The sequence below is a fragment of the Astatotilapia calliptera genome, chromosome 11 (genome assembly GCF_900246225.1).
Source record: "Astatotilapia calliptera chromosome 11, fAstCal1.2, whole genome shotgun sequence".
Taxonomy (NCBI): Eukaryota; Metazoa; Chordata; class Actinopteri; order Cichliformes; family Cichlidae; genus Astatotilapia; species Astatotilapia calliptera.
In genome coordinates this window covers 23,686,223-23,713,160 of record NC_039312.1, presented here as the reverse complement: position 1 = coordinate 23,713,160, position 26,938 = coordinate 23,686,223, and the positions used below count along the sequence as shown (strand labels likewise).

Here is a 26,938-nt window from a genome sequence, read left to right as displayed (position 1 = left end):
GTTTCAATGTCAAGCAGCAGGTATAATAAATGGCACTCCACCAGAATATCAGCTCTCATGATTTGCCAGGAAGAGGGAAAAAAAACATGTATTTATTGACTCACAGGCTTTTGAGTGTCTCAAAAAAAGCAGCGAAAAGCTCCTCAAGTTTTGGCACCGGCTTCTTTTTGCTCCTCAGGAGCCCTCTATTTCCTGATGTGCGTCTCACTCTGCAGAAATGCTGCCATTTCCCCATTTCAGTTACCCGCACAATCATCAGCATTTCTGCCTCTATGACATGAAAACAAACTAAGACTGAGTGCCTCTGCGTGTATGTGGTCTCAAACCCCCCTGTCAGCAATCACTGGGTGGGAGACAGCCATAAACTGCACTTTAGAAGCCTATAATGGGCTACTGCAGCGCTGGCAAAACTTATATCACATTATGCCTCTTCCAATTCAGACACAAATAGGATCATTATTTTTGATAACTATACAGCAAGTGCTGGATAATTTCATTACACAACTTGCCACTGCATAATGCTGTACTTCAGTTAAATCATCATGAATCTCGCCGTATCCCTATTATTATTGTATTTAATTACAGCACAAAACAAATCAATAACGTAATGTCCTACAAATTATTGGAGCATTAGACTTGATCTACACACATTACTCTGCTTCGCTGTGCCATTCGCTAACATCAGTGTGTGTCTGTGTGTGTGTGAGACAGAAAGAAACAGCGGTTTCAAAATCTCGACAGCGACTGCTGCTGAGCGGGTCTTTATGTTTCTCAGCTCAGGCTACTTCCTAATGTTGGCTGAGGTGCCAATTTACAGCAGGACCTATAAAGTCTGTCCCATCTGATGAGACGGGGGCAATGCCCTCTTGTCATCCACCTAATGAAATGATCGACGCTCACAAGAGTGAATGCTCAAACGTTTTATTATAAAGAAAGCAGAGAACACTTCATAGGCAACCACGTCGTCCCCTAATAAACAGGGGCAGTAAATGCACATAATCAGTTCTATTAGTCTGAAAAGCTAATTTAGCGTGTGAGTGTTCCGCTCAATGTCTCCTCTATGTCATAAATTCACTTGTCTGCTCAAGAAAACTTATTAAACAGGTGGGGAGTTTTGCTTAAACTCTCTTGGAAATCTGCCAGACAATAAACGTACAGGGTATTGGCTTCATCTGTCAAAATATTTAGATCACCAGCAGTCTATATTAGCGATTAATCATTCAGTGTTTTTCATGTCCTTGTTGTCCACGATTTACTAAGCTACCTTCAAACAGTCTCCTCCATAATGAACTCAATGGTATGCTGTGGTGACTGGCTCGTCTCCACCATGGTGATTTCACTGCCGTCCATTGTGATGGTGGGAACAGTGATGGCCTGAGTTCCCAGTACAGAGGAGGGCAGAATGACAACCTGCGACGCTCCCTCTAAACTGCTGAGTTGATCGGATGGGATCATTACGGTCTCGGTAGCCCCTTCAGCTCCCTGCAGCACGTAAATGGTCTGCACAGAGCCAGATTCGACCTCTTCCATGGTGGCCAAAGATGACAATGCTTTGGCTCCCTCCAGCACCTTCTGGACCTGAGCAGCTTCAGCTGCATTAACCACCTGCTCCGCTGTTTCCGGAGGCAGGTCCCCGTGAAGTCGGATGTGTTTATCCAGGTTGGAACGAGACCGAAAGGCAGCGGGACAGTGAGGGCAAGGGTAAGGCTTCTCGCCGCTGTGGGTGCGGGCGTGCTCGGTGAGACGAGCGGCGACGCTGAAACTCTTGCCGCAAATCCAGCAGCAGAAAGGCCGCACGCCGCTGTGGATGCGCTCATGATCCTGCAGATGGGGCAGCTGGCGGAAGCGCTTACCACATGTGGCGCACTGGTGGAAGAACAGAGAAGAGGGGAAAAGGTGAGAGAGAGGCGAGAAAGTTAAGTTCACAACTCTGGCAGCACACAAACTCAACTGCAATTAATTCCTAAAACCTCTCTTTACATTTTTCTGCAGATGCAGCACTCCTGGCTGAGACACAGAAAGAGCAGAAAGAAAATGGGATAGGGAAGACAGAGGGGGAAGGACAAATACAGAGCAATAAAAAGATATCATCATCATCAGTCCCACACAAGCAATTAATTGTTTGGTCAATAAGACATCCACACACCAGATGAAAAAAAGAAATGAAGGAAATATGTCTTCAAATATCGTGTTTTACCTGACAAAAGCTGAAAAACCAGCAAATAAGAAGCAGAAGCCAGAGAACATTTGTCATTTTCAGCTTCGTCACAGGCTAATGATGAACATTCTGTCGCTGAAATAATCGATTTGACTAAACCCTGCAGCTCTGCGTGTAAGGGGAGTGTAATAAATTACACAGAGTTACACAACAGAAAAAATATTAGCAGTGATCTAAGAGCTTGACTTTTCTAAATAATCATTTTAGTAATCAACAGTTCAACGGCATCATTCCTGCAACACCAACATTTGTTCTGTTCACTCCCAAATGAGCGCAGACAATGAAATAAAAGTAGATAGATGATTAAACCTGAAGCACTACAGGGGAGTAACAGTATTGAGCTTTGCTTTGATTCCCACTGGGACACTCAGATTGAAATTGCAATCCCTATTGACAGATCTGCAGTTTCAGTATCTCTGTGAAATACACTCTAATATAATTACTTTTCCTGTGAAGTTTGCTCTTTATAAACTGAGCAAACACATATGTTCCTCCAGGAACACAAGGTATATTTGATATAAATTAAAATGTATCCCCGTAACTGCCTCTGTGTTTGAGAACCGGTGCTCCTTGAACCGCAGTCCTCAGCCTGCCTGATAGATCATGGCTCAAAGCGAAGCCACAAATATTAAATCAATTTCTAAAGCTGAGATGGGCTTGGGTGGGTCTATAGTTGATGTCCTGCCTCGTCACCAGAGCAGCAGAGAGAGAGGGAGAGAATCCCAGAATAGTAACAGGCACAGAGGGGAGCTGACAGGCCCTAACTCAGCCCTGCCATTAATCACAGGTACACAGAGAGGGAGAAAACACCCGCAGGACACACTCTGCACAAATGGCCATGGTCCGGAACCAGAGAGATGGCCGCAGCTATGAGCGGGTGTGACCGTGGATGGGGATGAGGCAGTTCTCAGTTTCATTTTGAAATACAGGTGTTTAAAAGATTTCAAGACCTTGTATAAAGAGAGAGAAATAGGATTCTTAAGACTGAAAGAAACTACCTTTACACAAGTACACGCCACAGTGCTTCTTACCTCAAAGGGCCTCTCATCAGTGTGTGTCCTCATATGAACGTTGAAGGTGGAATTATAGGCAAATTCCTTGTGGCAAATCTGACAACGGAAGCGGGGTCGGTTTTTGGACTTGCTGAGCGTTCCTTGAAAATGCGCCAGCACATGCTCCTCCAGGGCACTGTTAGAGATAAATCGGCGGCGGCATGGCCTCACTGGGCATTTGAGAGGTGTCTGGCCTGTGTGGGATAAACGATGAAGGTCGAGGCCCTCTTGGGTCATGCAACGGTGTCCACAAAGGTCACACTCAATCTGAGGGAGGAATAAAGAAAAGGAAGGGAAAGGAGACGAGAGGGAGACAAACCAGAATGAAATGACAGAAACGGTGTCGTCATTATCTAAATTTTTGTCTACTTATTTAAAGTACAATGTCACAATCCAACTCCAAATGTGGACCGTGAGACACATCGCCACTCCCTCACTAACCCCGTCAGCTATTCGATTGGAAAAAACAAATCACACTCTGGCTCACATCCTCTCTTTAAAAAATTTCTTTATGTCTCCAACCTGTCCAGTGCAGCGTCCTCGGCCCTGGCCCCTCCCACGACCGGTATTCTTCTCCTCTTCGGTAGTAGGACAACGCTGGAGATGGATTTCCAGCACTGATTGGTTGATAAACTGGGATGAGCAGTGAGGGCATGTCGCTGGCTGCTTGTCTGTAATGGAACAGTGTCGGATTTTAGACAGATGGTCATAATTTCTCGTCATACTACACGCTAATGGCCGTGTTGAAATCTGATGGCTGGTTTGAGCTTGCCGACTGCCTGATGTTGGGCCAGCAATCGCGCAGTGACAGGTGGTGCATACAGAATCGGCAACAGTGGCCAAACAATCCGCCGCAGCCAGAGTCAACAAATAATATGGCCTCTGTTTACCGTTTATGATTCAAATTGGCAAATCGGTGCCAAAAGATGCAAAACATGAGTTGTTGCAAAGAGTCCAAAAACAACCCGTCATTTAGCTCACCTATTAAAAAATGACCAGCGGCCCTTTTTATAATGATTCACAAAGACAACAAAAGCGACTAACATTTATTGAGCTCAGCTGTGACAAGCTGCTGCTCTTTGCATCACCAGGATGACATCAAGGTGGATCTCATTAAACATATTGAGTACTGGCCAGATGTAACCGATCCCCATCAAACAGAGTTACTTTATCAATATCATTTTGAAGAACAGTTTATTAACTTTTAGTGCATTCATCAAGTCAGTGGGTCACTGACTGTTTAATGTTATGCTACTACAAGATAAAAATGATCCTGAAGACTTTAAAGCCAAGTATAGAAACGTTACGCTTCAGGGGAATGGTTGATATCAGTATAGTAATCAGACTTGTAGAAAAGCTACGTAAGGTATCACAATCATGCCTGTGAATAGAAATTCAAAAAATTATCAGAGTGCATTTCAACATTTTTTACATTTACATCACCCTATATTAAAAATTATTTGCTTTTGGAGTGTTACATAAGCAATTTGATTAGTTTATCTTGGGCTCTGAGAACTTTTCATTAGGGATGTTTCCAGCGACTAATGCACTAGCTGATTGAGTGAGAGAAGAAATGTAAATGAAATTAATTGTCTAGTCAAGTCTATTAAAACACACTCAGATAACAGTCAAAAGGGAGCAATCTAATGGATGAGGTCAAATGCTGCCTGCACAAATACTGCATGTATTCAAGAGCTATTTGAAACCTTTAATCCCATTATTTGATAACCAAATAGTATTTTAAATGATGCCCAAATGTGTGCCAATTTGTGGCACATATTCACACTTGCTGCACACAGAGTCACGTCACATTAATTTCCCAAGTGTGGCTGACATTAGCACCGCCACCAGCCTTTTTTATTCAGGTGTGCAGAATGTGGTTGAGTTGTCATATGCCAGATTGCTTTTCATTTTGAAACAGCCAACATAAAACTGCAAAAGGTACAGCAGAACTGTACTCGTCGCTTATTTACAACTTCCCATCACACAATGGGGTGTTGCCATCTCCCAGAGCTGCAGCTCCAGCTAGCTGCATAACATCTAAGATGAAAATGATAAAAAAAAAAATCATATGTTTAACCAACTAGTATTGCTGTTGCCGACTAGTGACTGGAACAACATTTACAGATCAAGTCAACTGGTCGCACAGTCAAACATACTTTTAATGAGCATTTCATTTCTTGTTTAATATATAAAAGCTGTTATTATTTATTGGTTAATCAGTTATTAATTTCCGTGATTAACTTGTTACCTATTTGAGCTATACAACATTATAAAACTGCAAAATTGTGTCAATTAGATCATTCATCATCTAACTGATTCATCACAACCAAAGTAAACCAAACTTCCTCGCTCCCTGGATAGCTTTCAAAAATCTGGTTGGGAAACTGCTGACACTGATGGTTCATCATTAAGTCCATAGGACGTCATGCCAATAACTTGCAATTTGCTAACCATCTGTACAGTCTGTCCCAGTGGGGGAGATCCACTCTGCTCCCTATCGAAAACGTCTAATTAAACCTTTAACAAGGGCAATCTCAGCCTATGGCACTGGATGGATCAATAGATCAATCTCTCCAAACATTTTTCTCAGAGGAGCCCTGTACCTCTGACCTCTGCCGCACGCTGACTTATCAAGCGTAACTAATGAGGTTGGTGTGCCAACACCCCCTGATTAAGATGAAGTGTCAACATGTTGACCCAATTCATTTGCCTCCACCTTGCTCCTCCACTCCACATGGCACGCTAATCAATAGAAAGTCATTGACCTAATGCACTGAAGAACGCATATACCATAGGCATATTTTTGTAAATTAACAACAAGCAAATGGTTAGAGCCATTTTTGGCTGAATCTGCATCATTCTACAATCATTCAGAAAATCATCTCTAGTTTTTCTATTACAACAAGATATGTAAACAGCTGGGTTCTCGGCATCTCCACCACAATTTAAAACCCCTTCAATGATAAATAGTAAAACTTTGGAAATAAAGTAAGGATATGGGACACTGTGTTCACCTTATGGTGCCCTGCCACTTTTTTTTTTTATCTCCAGTTCAGACAGAAGTGTATGCATTTATCCAGTTTGTTGCTAGCTAACGTAGATGTCAACAATAAACATTCACATCCAACAGCAACCAGTGACATGCAAAAATCACACACATATCCTCAATCACTTTGTAATACCTGTAGTGTAGGAGGCTCCGTGACACCAAGAGGGACATCATGTCCCTGAGTATCCTGACCAAAGCAACCTATCACACTTTTAAGACAGATGACCTCTGATGAAATATGCAAAGACCCGTTTGCAGTAGCATACCCATAGTCATCCTCTCGATCTTCACCATGCCCAACTGCAAGTTGGGAAAACCAAGTGTTGTACTTTGTTCGTCTTCTTCTCATAGACATAGCATTTCTTTCCCCTTTAGTCAGTATGATAGTGAACTGAAGTCTGACCACAAGCACTCAAGTGCAGGTGAGTCTCGCCAAAAAGAACAAAGGAACAGTCTCGTCCAAATGAGCAGTGAACCGAACAAAAGTGTGTAATGTTGACCTGAAGCACAAATATCACCCACATATATCATCTCAAATGCAGCCCATAATGTTGCCATGGTAGTGGTCTGCTGGTACCAGCTGCTCAAGACGCTGACGACACACGCATGATATGTCAGAGGATGAACAGAGCAAACTGTCCAGAATATCATTGCGTCATTATGAGCAACTAACATGTTCAGCTTGGCATGTTCCAAACTGACAAATTTTTGCTTCAAAGTCATGCTCAACAGTTTCTTATCAATATGCCCTATGACGAGTACTTTTGATGCAATATCTTTTGACGTGTTATTGATGAGCCGCCCGTGGGCAGAAACGAGAGGGGTTTAACTTATGTCACAACTAAACCCAGAAAAATGTGTAAACTGTAAACATGCCAACCAGACATAAAACATTTGTAATAGTACAATAAATGGTGTGAGATGGCTTTTGTTTTCCTAATATTAGGGGATTGTAAAAGAAATTACTTATTTAAAATGACCCATTTCTCAAATTGTTATAAAATAATCACATGAAAATGATTAATTCTATTTATTTACACACATTGGCAAACATTAACTCATGGTCAGAGTAAGAATAAAGATATACAATTAGTTAAATCATACCAGAAGGTGGCAGTGCTGTGTCCCTTTCTTTTAACTAAAGATGCCAAGCGGGTTTGGCTCTACCCACTTATTGGAAATATTTTGTCAGAATCTCATATAAAGGGATTTCATTGATTTTATTTTAATATAATGTTAGTTTTAAAGCTATGCATTGGTAGAGGACATTTCAGCGTCTCATTCTGCTTCTTTGTGAATGACATCTTCTCTTAGGTTACACAGAACAGCACAGGTTCTCAGTATTTTCTCCCTGTCGGGAGTATGATTGACTGGCAGCGCCTCGGAAAGTATTTTCAGGTGTTTCCGAGATGAATGCTATCAAGCTACAAGGTGCAATGACAACTACACAGTTAACTGTGTTCTGACCGTAGTAATGACTATGATATTCTCCTCTGGAGTAGAGCCTTTCAGGGCTTCTGCAGACTGATTTCCGACAAGTCAATTATCCTTTTTTTGACAGGACAGTAATCTTTGAAACACTGGGTCAGTTTCAACTATTGTGTCGTTAGTAAACAATGGGACATAGCACCTTCTCCCTAACATCTGCTATGCTACTATTCTGTTTTCACCTATTCAAAAAAATACAATATATACATATTAAATTCCTGAGCTATAGGTTCATAAAAAGCTGCTGAACATGATAAAACTATACGAAGGCTAAAGACTGAGCCAACAAGTGAAAGCTGGATAGAGGTCACACAGTAATAAGATGATACAAAGTGTCCTGTGTGGTGGACCTTAGGGGCATTAAGCAGTAAAGTGTGACCACTATCATCATCTTGTGCATCTTTAAATTTGGGTTCCAAATCTCCAAAATAGACATTTGATTATCGTTCTTACACAATGCTCAAAATGTGTACAGAAGCATATCATTTGCCAAATTGGCATAAAAGCTGTGTATTAGCATTACTACCAATATCGATATCTGGTGTGTCTAAAAGATGCTGATAGTAATTATATAACGCAAAAGCTTTGACTATCACTACAATTTATTCTGTTCAAGGAGGCATTTATCTTAAGACCCAGGAGAAGCCCTTCTGGCATTAGCTTGCTAGCTATTAGTAAATAACTAAACAATAATACAACAGACTCACTTGTTCTCCTCTCCAGAAAAATCCATGATTTATTACAGCTATCTTGTAGTCCAGAAAGTTTTCAGGTAAAACGTGTCGTAATGAATAAACGAATGGCAGTTTTGTTTTTCATTAGCTTCTTCAGTTCTCATTGAATCAATGCTTGCTGATTTAAAAAAAACAAACAAAAAACTTTTTCTCTTCCTCTTTGATGGAAGTAAGATTAACACATGACGCAGTGCAAGAACTCGGGCAAAGAATAAGGTCAGAATAATGGACACCAAAATCAATATCAAAGAAAATCGGGCTACTGCTTGCTAACTATAAAAATATAAAATACAAGTCCAAGTCTTGAACTCTTACCCTGATGTATGAGGGAGTGCAGGTCCAGGTCTTTCCTACGTTTGAAGGCCTCTCCACATTCGCCGCAAGGGAAGGGGTGGCTGGTGTGCAACAATCTGTTCAAACACAGAAGTATTAACAGATTTTTTTAATGCTACATTCAAATAGAGCCAAAAACATTGAAATCATAGGCCAAGGACATAAACATATACAACATACATATATAACAATTATAGCTCCCAATATAAATACTTAAGCAGTCCTAATTCAGAGACACATAAAAGTGTGTGATTAAAGTCATGATTTGGTCTTAATCTGCCACCTCGTATGTACTTAGCTGTACGTCAGGTCAAATGAGGGGTACCGGCGTAGTGTACAAACAACCGGAGATAAAAGAACAGCAGTAAACTGGGAGGCGTCAGGGTTAGACATGAAAGACTATATTTATCCTCTGCATAACGTTACACTGAGTATAGCCTTAGGGGAGGAGAGAACTGCTAGGATGTATTCACCTACTCCTGCATCAGGCCTGTTTTTACAAGGAGAAAACAAAAAAAACACTTCTTTGCTGTGCGTGCAGCTTCGCGTAATCAGAACAAGCAGGGATGATGTTTCAGTTTCCACAACTTTGCTAAATATTACATACAAACAAATATCTGTATTAATCCACCACATGACTAATTCAAAGTAAAATTGGAAGCTAGAGGTTATGTGCAAAGACCATCCAAGGCCAGAGTCTTTCTGTTCCCTGTTAAACGACAAGAGAATTCAATATTTCAGGGACAGTTGACCTCGAGCCAGATAGAAGGATTAAAATCCCCGTCAGGGTCGCCCCCTTCAAGACAGATGTTCTGTGATGAGCAGGGGTCACGTCACACGTAAAGTATCAGGGTTTAAATTAGATGTACACTGACACCTAATTTAAACCCTGTTGATTCATCAATATTTCAATCAGCAGAAAATGAGCTCAATGTTGAATCATTTTACATGCAAATGAGACACATTTGTATGCTGCAGATTCCGTAAACATCTAAGACGTCCGTACTCTCCTCTCTACCACTTTGGAAATACTCTTATTTGCTTTCTTGCTGGAAGCTTCAGGAGAAGTTTGATACCTTCATCTTTTTATGTGTAAAGGTTTATTTCTGAGCTTGGGAATATAAAAAAATGTAATTCATTAAAAAAAAAACAAAAAAAAAAAAACTAACCCACAATCTTAACTCAAGGTCTTAGTATTGTGTGTCCTCATAAAGAGTGTGCGTTGCAGTTTAAAGCTCAGGATAAAGGTAGTAAAGAACCTTGAGTTAACACCGTTTCAAAATGAGATCGTTCAGGTTTTAAAGAGTTTTTCACAGAAACCAGTGAACTCGAGGATGTCATCAAGACAATGAGATGAGCCTTTTCTGCCCCTCCACATTTTCCACATGTTCCTGTTCACCAAAATAATAATTTATTAATCTCCTACAATTATGTCGATTTTTTCCTCCTAGATATTGTAACAGTAACCATTTCAGTGTTTTACGTAACATCAAGATAATTAAAAGACTTAAAATGATTACATTTTGGTGAAGTCTTTGGGTTTAATGAGGAAGAAATAGTGACAATAGTACTTAGCACACTAGATCATGTTAAGTCAATATTATATACATATATATACACACACACACACACACACACACACACACACACACACACACACACACACACTGTAGTGTACATCCTATCCCCCTTGTTCAGCCAGGTAGGACATGACCAGGCTCTTTCTCCTGTTCTGTGCAGTTATCGTTCTCATCTTAATTTACTGGGCCTGCGTCTGTCAATCATATGTGGCTCAAGGGCACACAGACATCTCAGTGTGTTTGCTACACAGCTTAAAGGTCTTGCTCAGTGGTCGGACACGGCTCAGCTGCTACAGCTCCCGGCAAGAGGGAGGGAGGTTTATCTAAATCCTGTCCTGCCTTCTGTTTGCTAATGTAATTCTAATGTAGTTATGCGGTAAACAGATTTTGAATTTGATTGAATATTGACACGTTCTAGTTATTTCCACCAACACCAGCAAAATACAAGGTGCCAAAAGTAAAAAAAATAACGTCAGAAAAAAAGTGTTATTACTTGTGATGGTTGAGTTGATCCTCGGTGTTGAAGCGTGAAGGACAGTTAGGACAAGGGAAGAGATGAGCAGCTCCTTCGTTGTCCAAACTGCACACCTGCATTGACAGACACAACAATCAATATCGATAAAAAGGGTTTCACCAGCAAGATACTCACATAGTGACTTAAACTTAAATGTAGCTTTTTATTACAGAACACATTATCTACCATTTCACCTACTATCAAAATCACTTCCAATATCAATAATATTCAACAATATCTACGAATATTAAGATATTTTACAAGATTTTGAAATAAAATGCTCAATCAGAGAGCTATTGTGATTAATATTAAATGGCGGAGCTGGTACCGGTTTGCGGCCACGCTTGCGGCGAGGTAGTGTCGATGTGTGAATGCGTTGGTGTCTCTTCAGGGTGGCTGCCTGGGAGAAGTTCTTGCCACAGACATCACAGCTGAAGGGCTTGTTGCCCGTGTGGCTCATGCTGTGGCGCAGCAGGCTCTGCGAGTTGGTGAAGGACTTTGTGCAGACCTTCACAAAAACAATAACCAGAATTAGTGTCAACAGTTTTAAACACTTTTTGCAAGCAAATGAAGCCGTGTTGAAGTACGGAAACCTCTGAGCGAGTCACATATCCCAATTTTTTAAATGAAAAGAGGTAAGAGAATTACAATTCTTGAAATGTTTCAGAAATTTACCAAACACACACACTTATTTCCCTGTCGTCTCATCAGTTCTATATTGTAGAAGCCGTCTTCTTTTTACTTGAACCTGTAACTTGCTCAGCGATGCCCAAACTTTTGTGGACATTTTCATATCTACATTTGCTCAGATTCTACTTTTGTACTTTAAACAGACGTCATTATGCAAAGACACCAAGGAATCTGTCAAACATAATGAGGCTGGAGATGTCAGCCTTCACTTCACTTCACAGCATTACATCATCTCATCAAAGTCTTCTGCACAAAAAATGTAAGTCATTCCTGAGACTCGAGACAGAGACACCCTGATTGAATGTTTGATTGGCACCTTGCAGGTGAAAAGTTTTTCTCCGGTGTGGCTGTAGACGTGCGTGCGGAGGAAGACGCGTCTCGTGAAGGTTTTGCCACAGTACGGGCACACGTGCGGGAGTGGTGTTCGAGCCCAGTCCTGTAGCAGCTTGGCAGGCGGAGGGTGATTGGTGTTGTCCGAGTCTGCACCAGTGTTGGCCTCTAATTCTTCTTTAATATCTGAACTCTTGTTTCCTGAGTAAAGAACAAAAATTCTTGTTAAAAAAAACAAAACAACTACTGCCTTGTAGTTGTGTTTTAAAGTAATGAATTTCACTTACCTTTGAGTGCATTAGCACTCAGGATCCTGAAGGAAGGCCTGCTTCTCTTAGGAAGGGGGGAACCTGATTCACCAGCCGAACCAGGTGAGGAAAGCAGTCGCTTTGTGCTCTGTGGACTATCCTGAGGTTTGGTGGTGGCTGTTTCACCAACAGCTTCTGCCCCATCAGCCACCTCTGTCACTGGCATGAAGCGATGCTGCCGCCAATGATACAGGTACTGGGTGGTGTTCATGAAGCTCATATCACAGTGGGCACACGTGTGTAGCGGCTCATTAAGGTTGTGCTTCTGCTTACGATGTGTAACCAGCCCTCCCTCGTCGCTAAAGCTCTGAAGGCAAAGGGTGCACACGAACAGCTCGGGCTGTGTGAAAGTGGCGTCAACACTGGCGGAGGCAGAAGGTGCACCGTGGTCCTGCTGATCTGCGCCATTGCTCTGAGTAAAAACCTCTGAAGTCAATTCGGTAACCTCTACCGCCTTTTCCTCGCCCTTCTGTCGGTGCTGTTTTCGGTGGTAGAGGAAGAGAGTGGTATTTAGAAAGCTTTCCCCACACACGGAGCAGCGGTGCAGAGCTTCCTCAAAGCCGTGCTGGGTCTTGCGGTGAGCCACTAGTTCTGACACCAGGCCGAAGCACGAGCCGCAGTCCACGCACAAGAGCACAGGTTCAGGCTTTGGCTTTTTGTTTGCCCCTCTTCTCTTAGGTGACGACTCATCTGGATTAGAGACTGAAACTACCTCGGAAATAGGAGGATCAGAGCTCTGAGATGAATTGGTCTCTGTACCTTCCTGCTGCTCCAGCTCATGCAAAGCTTTTTCAACTGCATCTGAATTGATATTTTTGTTAGTTTCATGCTGTGAGAAAGAGGATTCAGCGACTGAATATAAAGGTATGGTTGCACTCTGGACTGAGGAAGTCTCTGGCATAGTTTCTGAATCTGGTTTTGACTTGTTCTCAGACATGTCAGACTGCTGACATGCCCCTTCTTTACGGTGCTGCTGCCAAAGTACAAGGCTTTTGAAAAGTTCATCACAATCCCCACACTGGTAGAGGATCCTGGGCTGATCTGACGATGTGCTGACTTCATCCTCAGGGGGAGCACTTTCAACAGCCTGCACAGACGGTTCTTCTGCTTGAACTTCAATCTGTGGGAGTGCATCTGTCTTTGATATATTTATTATATGTTGCTGCAAAGACAAGAAAGGAAAAAGAATAAAGACACTTTTTAAAATCTTTGTTTATACAAATAAAACGACTTGTTGCAATAACAAGTCAATACGCTTTGGGTTTTTTCCTTTTTTCCAGTTTTATTCTTTCTAAAGGATGAAAGATGAGAATTCAGTGTTGGGGTACTCAGGTCAATTAAAGCAGTGTGTGCTTAGAGCCAAGGTTCCCCTGAGAGCTCCAGACAACCAAGATAAGGCCTCAGCCTGGCTGATAACAATCAAAAGGCCCATCAGGGTTGCAAGGGTCACTCCACAGGGTCTTACCTTCGTGCCCTCCACCCATTTGGATGATAAAAACAGAGCATCAAGGTCGGGGTTAAAGGCATCTGGAGCTGTCAATCACAGCTGTTCAACATGTCTCACATGTAATGATTTGTATTTTCTTTGTTGTGGTATTCTGGAGTGTGAGAACTGAAGACCACCCTCAGATGTGGTCTAGCTGCTTCACAACACACACACCTACGCAGCCATCACCCACAACATTGAACCCACTGGTAGGCAAAGTGAGTAACATCGATCATCTCGTTAAAATCAATGACCTGCTGGGAAACCTTGGCTTCTGGCATTCGTGTGGATCAGTGCTTTCAAATGTGGCCAAAAATAACACTTAATTTTTCATTCAAAATTCCCACTGTTGTGACTTTGACTCACACAGGATGCAGTACTATGGATGGATAGCGCTCCGCTAACCACACAGCAACGCTGGGTTTAACAACTTTTGTTGGAGAAATCAAGCTTCAAATGCTGGGTGGCTCAGAAAACAAAGGCGGCACTGACAGTGCTAATTTGTTTTAAAATTATGAATTTTTACAACCAAATATCTGGTTTTAATTAAACTTCAATAATCAAATTAAGAGTAACTGTTCATAGCCCTCACATGGATGGTAGTGTGACACATGTGAGGTACCTAAACACAGTCCAGGTCTAAGGAGCTAGAAAAGAAAGCAACTGGACTTTTCAAAATTTCCTGAAGATGTTTAGCCTCTCATCCAATGGCTTCTTTAGTTCCAATCATGGAGCGTGCCAGCTATTTAAACCCTAGTGGGCGCGGGGGGGGGTAAGTCCCTTAAGAGGGTTGTTTTAGTCCAGGAAATGTTTATGTACCTCCCAGATAGCAGAAACATCTCTCCAGCAAAGAGTTCAAGGCACTGACCCAGCCTCCAAACTCCCCAAATCTCAATCCTGCAAACCGCGACCAGGAAGCCCTGCATCCATACCCAAGTTAGGAATGTAGTTTTGATAGTGTGCATAAACATTATATAACATATAATACATTTGTTGTAATAAATAAAAAGCAAAATACACATGCTGCCATTAACTGCCTTTTGACTCACGTTTTAAAACTAATTTCACTGACTTTTTATTTTAAATGATAGCATCGTTTTGTGTTTGTGCTCTTTAAACAAACATCTTTACAATAATGCCTGCTTGTATTTACTCTACAAATCCACAGTGCTGTAAAGCTCAAGCAGTTTGCACAATTTGTATTTTTTTCCTACTACAGAAAAAATATTAATTGAATGTGTCATAAACAAAAGCAGTAAAACGCTAAATATCATCTGATGTTAAATGTGAGCAATATGTTTATTTGAGTTATGGGGATTTATTTTAATTTATTGGGGTTTTTTTGCTCTGACTGATGCATTTCTCCTGCTCTTCTTCCTGCTGGCGACTCAGGATGCAATCTGTCTGTCATGAGCGCCGCCGCTTTATGGACGTATGGTGAAGACTGTAAGGATGGAAGTCCAGGCACAAGCTTTGACAGCCGTGCCCTACTGCTAAACGAGGGGCAGTGACTGCTTTTAACCCTGCGGGCTTTCTGAAGCTGTCACAGGAATGGCAAATAAAAGAAAATAATAAAAAAGAAAAGTGGCAGCTACTTCACAAGACTCAGCTCAACATGTCAAAGTTAAATGGAATAACTCTTTTCATTATGCAACTTTCAAACCCTGCAATTCAGACCACATTTTCAGAAGACTAATGCTTTCCCAAAGAGTATTTACCAACCTGAAAGCACACCGTAAGAAATAGTGAATACAGTGCATTATGTAAATATCTGCACCCCTCTAAAAGCCAAGTCAAAGAATAAAAACAACAGCAGTATTAACATACAAGAGGAAACAATACAGAAGGAAAACACTAAGGTGAAAAAATGGCATAGCTGGCAAAGCTCACCCACAGAAGCAAAAGGGTACGGTGGTCAAAAAGAAAACAGTCTGTTCGTTATTACTGCAGCATGGGGACCACTCTGGTGATTCAGCCAGCCTCATTGGATAACATGTAAATGTAGCATCATGGATCTCAATCTGGTCTGCCACTTTCAGCACGTCCTCCTCTTCTTCCACTTTCCTCTGCTCTGGTTTATCCAATTAAATCTCAAAAATAAACCAATTCTGGCACATTTTTCTTTTAATCCTGCAGCTACTGCATCACATAACCCAGACCTTCCCAAAGTGTGGGGGCCGCAGAGCCATGGCGGGGGGGGGGGGCCAGTATGAAAAGGGGGGAAAAAAACCAAAACGCTTGGACACTGCTAGCACGGGGCGCCCACAGAAACGCAAAGCAGGAGATGAAGCATTGCCGAATATGTTTCCAAACCAACTTCATTCTAAGCCAAAGACTAGAAAATATGGTGAAGCATATCTTCCCTTTGGTTTCACCTGCACAAGTGCCAAGGTAGGTCTTCCCTGCAGAATTGGTTTTCCCTGTGAGCAGCGCTGGGCTTTTCAAATCAGGGACAAACAGTATCCCACAGTCTTGATTTTTAGGTCACAAACACTTGTAATGACTAACTACTCCTGGCATTCTGGAGATGTTAGCTCTTTATACAGTAAAGTTACAGTGGGATACAAATAATATCATGTTGATCCTGCCACGATTTGTTCCCCCGGTTCAAATCATGGACAAACAGCATCCCACAGTTGTTTATGTTTTTAAACCCATTTTGTACAGAGAGGCATTTTTTGAAAAATGTATTCATAGTGATAGTGACGAACTCTGTATTCCTCGTCCACACGTAAACGCAAAAAAGGAGTTTTAAAAAATCTCTGTTTTCGGTGATTCGAAACGCTGTTTATGTGTGGATGAAACAGCTGCGTTTTTTAAAAATACCCGTGTAGGTGCGGACGTAGCGTAAAAGAGTTAGCAGTTTATTTTATTACTACCTGTCATCTATTGCAGATTACTTGTATTTGCTTAATTTTTTACTAAATGTTTGAGGTGTGAAAGAAACTGCAATGGAGCAAAATTTAGGTGTGTGTGGTTGGAGGATGTGTTTGTGTTTGTGCGTGTGCGTGCGGGGGGCGTGAACATTTTTCTTGTAAAACAAAGGGGGGCCTAGCAAAAAAAGTTTGGGAACCACTGACATAACCTAATATATGTCTTTAAAAAAAGAAAGAAAATCTTGTACAAACCAACACTGAGAACAGGGCTTAGCCTACAAGTCTGATAAGTACAGACTGTGAGAGCTTATTCAAACTATAAAGCATGTTTTGTTGTTCATTCTGACATAAAAAGCTTGAATTAATAGTTTAACAGTCTATTCTTAATCTACTTTTAACGCACAACCACACGTCTCCCTGAGTAGTGACTCATTACTCAGACGAACAGCATGCAAATGTGTTCTTTTCTCATTACTGGACAGGAAGCAGTTGAACTGTTTAATAATCTTCTTACCTTAACACACAACTATTATGAGTACATAACAGTAAAGGTTAGGGGTCTAGTCCTAATTCAGTCAAAATACAACCAGAGCCAAAATGGGAAGAATTTTCTCTTCTCCAAAGTAAATATGTAATAGAAAACCATCATGAACTGAGATTCTCTTCATTTTAATGTCCATTATGGGCAAACAAGAAAAAAATGACAACGCAAATGCATTGTTAACTTATATTACAGCTAATTTTCTGCCACTAACCCAAAAAGACTTACTGGTTACTCTGTGATTAAAGGTATGATGTCAGGGTGCACATAAATCAGATACTAATATGCAGCAGCACCTTGAAATATGTCAGTAAATAATCACAAACAACACCATCTTAAGTGCTCGCACCAAGGTCACTATTACTTTGATAAGTAGCAGTGCATTGTGAATTTATGACTAAAGTTAAACGTGTCACTTCAAAGTCACTCTCCAGATATGATTCAGAGGCTTTTATGTGATCACACAGATGGTTATTTCAGGCCACGCTGTCATAATTTAAGGTTTTTAATCGCCTTTTTGTCCAGCTAAAAATCACAGTCACATGACAAAAACGGCGGAGTGGCAACTGTGTCAGCACTCACCTGTGTCTGCAGCACCGGGATGGTGACGGCGTTGGTTCCAGATGTGTCTGGCGGTTCATCGCCAGCAGTGCATGTCAACTGGTGCTTGAGGACCTCTTCCAGGGTGTTAAACTCCTGGTAGCAGGGGAAGCACATGTAGACGGACGAATTCTCCATGGCTGTAGGGGGATTAGAAATTAAAAAACATTTCATGAGAAGTGCAGCAATGCAAGCTGATGTAGATAAAAGTGCAACAGTTCTCAAAACGAATGCATGCTTTGAATAAGTAACATCACTACGTGAATCTTATACAGATCTGTAAGTGCTTTACATTTGGAGTTTGGTTGTGAACATTGCCCTCTTCTGATGAAAAGAAGTGTCTGCATATTTAATCAACACAGCAGCTTGGACACAATTGCCAGTATGCAAACTGTGGGATTGCCAAGATGACTCACCATGCACTGAGCCGAGCTAATTGTTATTTTGACCATGCAGGTTGCTGCTCAGGTGGAGACCTTGCCAACTCTTTCTCTCTGTCTCTGTGCCATTTCACGGCCTGAGCTTGTGTTCAGCTCCAACATCAATTAGATATGTTCTGTAATTGGACCCACTGGTGGTGCAGACTAGCTCACACTCCTGTCGAATGTAATAACCAAAACACTATGTCTGTAAGCCTTCCTACTCACAAGATAGCATTTAGACCTCCACAAGCAATGCTCCTCTTTGGAAAAAAAGAAACCTTTCAAAATGAAAGAAACCCAGTGAGAGGCACACGTGTTTATCTCTGAAACACATCAATTCAACAACGCACTTTCTGGTTTATCTTTTTAATTGGCAGACAACGAGGAAATATAAAGGTTAATACAGGCGATATAATTAGATTTTGTTTTGATGAGACATCTCATGAATAAGCATAGGGACTTAAGAGCAGTAATAAATTGGTACTGGTACCAGACTCACCAGTGCCAAAGTATTGATATAGGTCAGGGTGCTGATAATTATGCAATGTTAATTCATCCTAAAGGTAATCATAATGAAACCACGCGTGTCAAGCAAATACATGAAGTTACTATCCATTTACAGTAAGTGATCTCTGATCACGGCCTGCAGGGCCAACTGTTCAAAAGCGTTGGCACTCTTTACTACATTTAATGAAAATGCAGCTACATACAATACACTGGATGTGAAAGTTCGTTCTGAGTGAGAAATAACCTTAGAAAACACTAACAAACCAGAGTACTCTTTAAAGAAACTGTGACTGCTTCAGCAAACAACCTGCTGTAGACATCTTCAGTGCGGCCTCTCCGCAACTATCCTAATAGGACGTACTCAACTAAAATTGATTCTTTCATTTTAAAGATAAACCTGTGGTTATTAACACAGATAACTCTGGCACTAATTTTTTCTAATTTATGACAAACAGCCTGTAGACCTTGTCAGAGGATTGTGGTCAGACACTGAAAAGAAGTTTCTTTTCAATCGCTGGATAAGGGAAAATGTGATGTGGACAAAAGCTGTGCATGAGGACTGTTTCCAAATTTACTGTGAAAAGACTATAATTCTGCATCAGCACATGAGGGAACTGTGTGTTAAACCATAGCTGCTTTTCTGCAGTAGACCTCAAGGAGGAAGCATCACAAGGAATACGACCATCTATGACATCTCTTACTGTAAGCGCACTAATCAAGCGGCCAATTTCAAGTCACACTGATGTCAAATTTATGTTCATGGCAGGTGAAATCCCAACAAAATGCCTTGTGCAGATGAGTTATTAAAATCATACCTTAGAGAACAACTAAATTATTTCTCTTAGAACATAAATACAGTGTGGGGTTAAGTATTAAAAATGTGATGCAGAAAATTGTGTCTAGTCAGAAGGGGGGGGGGGGGGGGGGGGGGGGGGGGCGTTGCATTATAAGACAAGGCTGCGACTGATGGTATTTCACAAGTCCACATGAAGGCACATTGCAAAATGCCCAGGGACTAAGGGTGTTGACTTTACTCTTGACATTTCCACTTTATTCTCAAAATGAACACTAAAAAAAATCCTTTACTATATTTTTTCTTCTATCATACACCGAGTGGACCCCTAGTTTTTATTACAGGGAGTGCAGAATTATTAGGCAAATGAGTATTTTGTCCACATCACCCTCTTCATGCATGTTGTCTTACTCCAAGCTGTATAGGCTCGAAAGCCTACTACCAATTAAGCATATTAGGTCATGTGCATCTCTGTAATGAGAAGGGGTGTGGTCTAATGACATCAACACCCTATTAGGCAACGTCCTTTCCTTTGGCAAAATGGGTCAAAAGAAGGACTTGACAGGCTCAGAAAAGTCAAAAATAGTGAGATATCTTGCAGAGGGATGCAGCAGTCTCAAAATTGCAAAGCTTCTGAAGCGTGATCATCGAACAATCAAATAGTCAACAGGGTCGCAAGAAGTGTGTGGAAAAACCAAGGTGCAAAATAACTGCCCATGAACTGAGAAAAGTCAAGCGTGCAGCTGCCAACATGCCACTTGCCACCAGTTTGGCCATATTTCAGAGCTGCAACATCACTGGAGTGCCCTAAAGCACAAGGTGTGCAATACTCAGAGACATGGCCAAGGTAAGAAAGGCTGAAAAACGACCACCACTGAACAAGACATACAAGCTGAAACGTCAAGACTGGGCCAAGAAATATCTCAAGACTGGTTTTTTTAAGGTTTTATGGACTGATGAAATGAGAGTGAGTCTTGATGGGCCAGATGGATGGGCCCGTGGCTGGATTGGTAAAGGGCAGAGAGCTCCAGTCCTACTCAGACGCCAGCAAGCTGGAGGTGAAGTACTGGTTTGGGCTGGTATCATCAAAGATGAGCTTGTGGGGCCTTTTCGGGTTGAGGATGGAGTCAAGCTCAACTCCCAGTCCTACTGCCTACTGTCTGGAAGACACCTTCTTCAAGCAGTGGTACAGGAAGAAGTCTGCATCCTTCAAGAAAAACATGATTTTCATGCAGGACAATGCTCCATCACACGCGTCCAAGTACTCCACAGCGTGGCTGGCAAGAAAGGGTATAAAAGAAGAAGAACTAATGACATGGCCTCCTTGTTCACCTGATCTGAACCCCATTGAGAACCTGTGGTCCATCATCACATGTGAGATTTACAAGGAGGGAAAACAGTACACCTCTCTGAACAGTGTCTGGGAGGCTGTGGTTGCTGCTGCACGCAATGTTGATGGTGAACAGATCAAAACACTGACAGAATCCATGGATGGCAGGCTTTTGAGTGTCCTTGCAAAGAAAAGTGGCTATATTGGTCGCTGATTTGTTTTTGTTTTGTTTTTGAATGTCAGAAATGTATATTTGTGAATGTGGAGATGTTATATTGGTTTCACTGGTAAAAATAAATAATTGAAATGGGTATATATTGGTTTTTTGTTAAGTTGCCTAATAGTTATGCACAGTAATAGTCACCTGCACACACAGATATCCCCCTAAAATAGCTAAAACTAAAAACAAACTAAAAACTACTTCCAAAAACATTCAGCTTTGATATTAATGAGTTTTTTGGGTTCATTGAGAACATGGTTGTTGTTCAATAATAAAATTATTCCTCAAAAATACAACTTGCCTAATAATTCTGCACTCCCTGTAAATGTTCCCAAGGAGTGGACACACACACACACACACACACACACACACACACACACACACACACACACACACACACACACACACACACACACACACACACACACAAAGTAAATGGTACACCCAGTGTTGTGCCAAAAACCCACTGTTGGTATTTATATTAACCCTGCAGGCTGTTAACCCGAGGAAGGCGGCGGGTCCTGATGGTGTGCCAGGTCGAATATTAAGGGATTGTGCAGGACAGCTGGCTGGGATCTTCACCAGGATTTTCAACAAATCCCTCGCACAGGCGACTGTCCCACTCTGCCTGAAGTCCTCCACCATAGTCCCCTTGCCTAAGAAGCCCCACATCACCGGCCTGAATGACTACAGACCGGTGGCACTCACCCCAGTGGTAATGAAATGCTTTGAGAAGCTGGTCCGCAGACACATCACAGCAGCCCTGCCCCGCAGCCTGGATCCACACCAGTTTGCCTACAGAGCAAACCGATCCACGGAAGACGCTGTAGCCACAGCACTCCATGCTGCATTAACTCACCTGGAAGAGCATGGTAGCTATGTGCGGATGCTCTTCGTGGATTACTGCTCAGCTTTTAACACCATCCTTCCACACAAACTGGTGGCCAAGCTACAAGACCTGGGGCTTCCATACAGCACCTGCATGTGGATCAATAGCTTCCTCTCGGGCCGTAGACAGAGAGTCAGAGTTGGCCATCACACATCCTCAGCCCTGAGTCTCAGCACTGGCTCACCCCAGGGCTGTGTGCTCAGTCCACTGCTCTACTCTCTCTACACACACGACTGCACTCCTCGCCACCACAGCAACATCTTTGTGAAATTTGCAGATGACACCACAGTGGTGGGGCTCATTTCCAAGGGAGACGAGTCTACGTACAGAGACGAGGTGGAGCAGCTGACGTCATGGTGTAAGGCCAATAACCTCCTCCTCAACACTTCAAAAACCAAAGAACTCATAATAGACTTCAGAAGGAAAAAGGCAGAGATCCAACCACTATTCATAAATGGGGACTGTGTAGAAAGGGTGGCAAGCTTCCGCTTCCTGGGAGTCAATATAGAGGAGAACCTTTCCTGGAGTGTGAACACCTCCGAGCTGCTGAAAAAGGCCCAACAGAGACTGTACTTCCTGCGAATTCTCAGGAGGAATAACATCACACAGAGACTGCTGGTGTCCTTCTACAGAGCCACCATTGAAAGTGTTCTAACTTACTGCATATGCATCTGGTACACTAGCTGCACAGGGGCTCAGAGGAAAGCACTCCAAGGGATCATTAACACCGCCCAAAAGATCACTGGCTGCCCTCTCCCCACACTGGAAGTTCTACACAACGCCCACTGTTTTAAAAAGGCCCAAAACATCATAAAAGACACCTCACATCCTGGCCACTCCCTGTTCGAACTGTTGCCCTCAGGCAGACGGTACAGGGCAATCAGAGCAAGGACTAATAGACTCAAACACAGCTGTTATCCAACTGCAATAACACATCTGAATACTACAAAAAAATGTCCATCACGCCACTCTTGTGTTAATCTATGCACGGTCTGAAGCATGTGTGTGGGAATGTATGTGAATGTTTTACTGTTATATCTTATTAGTATTTTAAGTATTCTATCTATTTTATTTATTGAATTTTATTGTTTTATTTATATTTTGATATTGCTAGGGATGATGCAATGATCGGGGACCATTCTTAATTTCGTTGTTCTCATGACAATGACAATAAAGTTTCTGATTCTGATTCTCTATATGGTCGTAAATAACTTAACCTGTCAAACAAATCCACATATATCTCATGAAAGATACCAAGTCAAGTATGAGCCAGAAAGAAAATTCCTGTCCTGCGATGTAAGCTGCAATCACTTTTTCTCTAAGTGCCTTTAACAATAGTGGCTTTGTTTATCCAGATAAATACTCTCAGTGACATTAAAATGTCTTTTTCACAAGAGATCTGGCCAAGAGGGCAGCAGAAATTCCAATATAACATTTTTATAAAGATATTTTAAGTGGTCATAAAGGACCAGATTGATTACAGTGTAGAACACAAGTACGTACAATAATGCAAAGTCAAAAAAATACTTGCAAAACAAGCCATTTCTTTATATTACATGCAACTTCTTTCCTAAATCCTGTTGATTACAGCCTATTTACCAGTCTAAATAAAGCCATTAGACATTAAAAAAAACATACAGAGAAAGAAACACACACTATTGGCACACAATATTTAGTATTTACAGCATGGTGATGTATGTGAGATAAGCCATAAAAAAGTGTGTCTTACTGCTCTGATTTTGGGTTTTTGAGCAACAATAGTTTTATTTAACAATGTAATGAGCTTTCACAGGTATTCCAAAATCCAACTAGTATCTTTAATGGATATCTGAATTGGCCTCTCTATGCCTCACTGTGAGGTTGTAGAACCACATGGATTTCTCCCAGCCAATCAATAAAGATAAGGCTACGTGACAGATAGCGGTATCATTGCATGAGAGGAATCAGCAGTGCCCCGGAGCAGTTAAAACTTCAGTGTTCTTCTAGAAATCATGTTTTTTGGCCCCTACCTACTTCCTCACCTGTGGTCATAACTTCCAAACCAAGTGCTGTATTTTGATGAATCCCATTATACATTATCTAGTTCAACAGTTGTTCTAAATGTTAAGACAGGTGTGTAATTTGTGTGTAGCATTTTAGAAATTTGTGAAATGTATGGCATAAAAATGGTGGGAAGTCCATTTTTAGACTTACAGTAGTTGTGTCTAGCGAAACACTATTTCTAAAGAATACAAAGTAGCAACATCATTGTCAATGGACCTTACAAAAGTTTATATCACACTAACCAGTAATACAGTGAGATTTAACCCATTACAGACATTTTTAAGCTATAAATGGTAAAATGTTTTGTTTGTTTTAGGATCTTATAGTTGTGCAATTTGACCAAAACCTCCCGATATAAAAAAGATTTCTCATCCCGACAACGATATAAATCGCAGAAATTTTACATTTTCTGTAAATTCTATGAATCTCGAGCAACTGAACTTGCGTGAAGTGTTCTCAGCTGGGCGCCGTGTACGTGGAGTCGAGTGTTTTGACTGATGCATGAAGCTATACATTTTTAGACATAAGTTGTAACAGCTGCCTTTTTCTTTGTACTTATTACATGGTGTGCTGCATAAAAAAGCCTAGTCTAACATTTTAGTCTAAGGTTTATTTTGAGCACCTGACGGCTTTTTTGCTCCTAATCCATAAACCTTCTCCATACTCTTCTTGCGTGGGTGGTTGAAGAGGTCTGTCATGTTTGAGTCTGTGGTGCGGACCGGTTTGCGGCATAACTTGTATAGTACAGACTTTTCATAACCATGTGGAAAATAAACAAGTGGACGGCGGAGCCACACAATGGTCTTACCGCCATTGTTACTAACAAAAAAAGTCGCTTGTCCGTCTGTAGTGTGGTTATTGTAAATATAAGAGCAAGACAGAACTTTAAGAAATTAATATAGCTACTACAGTGATCAGCAAAAGAATGAAAAAAATACTGCCGGAAACAGTCTATTTTACGACACCAAGAAACAAGCGATATAACATGAAACGATAGATGTTTTCATATCATCATCCGATATGTATGGTCATATCGAACAGCCCTACTTATAGCAGTTTTTAAATCATACTTAAATTGTATATATTTGTTTTTCTTATTTCAGGTATTACTACTGGTAAAACTGACTTATTATTTTATTATTATTATTAATAAGAAGAATAATAATAATATTTGTTTTCATTTAATTCTGTATAAAAAAAAAAAAATAAGTGGTACCACCAGTATTTATCTTTCTATTTTTCCCCACTCTTTGTTATACATGAGTATTTTTTTTCAGTAGATCTACAATTGATGATTTCATTTTCCTTCAAAGTGGCCTCAATTTTCACTCAGATGTACTACTTTCCTTCACAGAAATCCACTTTGGTCTTTTATGTAAGAAAGCTGATCATGTAACATTCCACAGAATAATACAGCCTGTATTTCAGTGTGTACACATGATCCCAAAATGAACTTAAGTCTTTGAAGTATAATGTTCAGCATCTTCCTAAAGATTACTGCCACCTTACAGTACCATCACAAAGTACCATGAAGCAGTTGGACAGGATTGTGCTTTGTGTTATATGTTTAAAAATAATAATAATAATGCCAAAATGCCAGCATCAGTCAAAAAAAAAAAAAAACCCTAAAAACCTATATATATATATATATATATATATATATATATATATATATATATATATATATATACACACACACACACACACACACAAAGAAATGTTTACTCCAAACAGTGAGAAACCATATATAGTAACTTAACTGGCCTTGACTTACAACATGAAAATGAACATTTTACACACGTTTAAAAACAAAGTCAAGCAATAAGCTTCATATATAAATGGATGGATAAATCTCGTTTTATGCCATTTGTTGATATCATGGCATACCAGTAACGCCCCACACTGTGTCTGTTTGGGTCTTTCCTACCTGCAGAAACTGTAACGTCTTACTGACTACACCTCAGTCAAGCAATAAGGGAGAAAGAGAAATGTGATATACAGTTGCCAATTTACCTGCAAGCACCTATCATTATTTCCCTCCCTACGGTGTGCTAATATTGCGCCACGGTTGTGTTATTTCAAATGCTAGCCGTTAGTTCAGAGCTGTTACTGCAGAGACAATGTGACTCGGATGAGGGGTGATCTAAAAAATAAAAGTCACTCATGTTTCACGCATTCAAAAACGTCCCGTTTGCTTCGTTGTTGGAGGTCTGATATGAAACAGCTGGGAGGAAAGCTAATCAGCGAGCTAACGAAGGCTAACCGTTAGCAGCCCAAGAGCTTTATCTCGGACCACCAGATTGCTGCTAACATGCAGCGATGGCCATCTTCCTAAAGCTACTAACATGTCCGCGGCGTGGCAGCCAGCTATCCTGCTAGCTCGGAAGCTAATAAAACACCCTGCGTTTTACTCCTTGGCAGCGGGCGTCAACGACGCATTTGCTAGCGACTAAACCCTTTTACCACTTGGACCACTGGTGCTTACTTTCTGATATCAAGGAGAAGAAGAAGAAAAGACCGAAGAAGAAGGGCGGGATATGCTTCTTCGGTGGTATAATGGCGGCGACAGACTAAAAGTTAATATTAGCTGTCTCCCCCCGTTGAAATCCTCCATACATAAATCTCAATTTGCGATATGAGACCATAAGAGCAGTATTTTTGTAAAAATAAGCCAAATATATTCAATAACACTTACCTAACTCGGACATTGCTTGTCGAGGAAATAGGACAACTTCAGTTTTTTTCCGTATGTTAGAAGGTTCGTGCTGATTGGCTCGATCGGTCACTTAATGCGCCAATAGCGTTCGAGGACACATAGCACGGAGAGTTTGTAGTCGAAAAGCGCGCCAGGAGCATCAAGACGCGTGAAGAGGTCAATCATTGGCCCTCAATTACTAACAGTGCTACAAAACAAATATGTCTGTAAGTTTAA

General features: G+C 41.2%; 1 protein-coding gene across 2 annotated transcripts; it reads right to left on the bottom strand.

The window, feature by feature from the left end:
• Positions 1-905: 905 nt before the first annotated feature.
• On the bottom strand, positions 906-26,812 carry znf574 (zinc finger protein 574). Of its 2 annotated transcripts, none has more exons than XM_026185916.1 (10): positions 26,702-26,812; positions 17,785-17,942; positions 12,279-13,461; positions 11,978-12,192; positions 11,300-11,479; positions 10,951-11,045; positions 8,860-8,954; positions 3,793-3,941; positions 3,250-3,537; positions 906-1,866 (listed from the first exon to the last, which is right to left on the bottom strand). In XM_026185916.1, exons 1-10 carry the CDS (start codon positions 26,712-26,714, stop codon positions 1,267-1,269), a joined length of 2,976 nt encoding a protein of 991 aa, XP_026041701.1. In that variant the 5' UTR covers positions 26,715-26,812; the 3' UTR covers positions 906-1,266. The 2 variants fall into 2 exon arrangements, with proteins under 2 accessions (XP_026041701.1, XP_026041702.1); XM_026185917.1 differs by lacking the exon at positions 26,702-26,812 and adding an exon at positions 26,020-26,457.
• Positions 26,813-26,938: the final 126 nt, after the last annotated feature.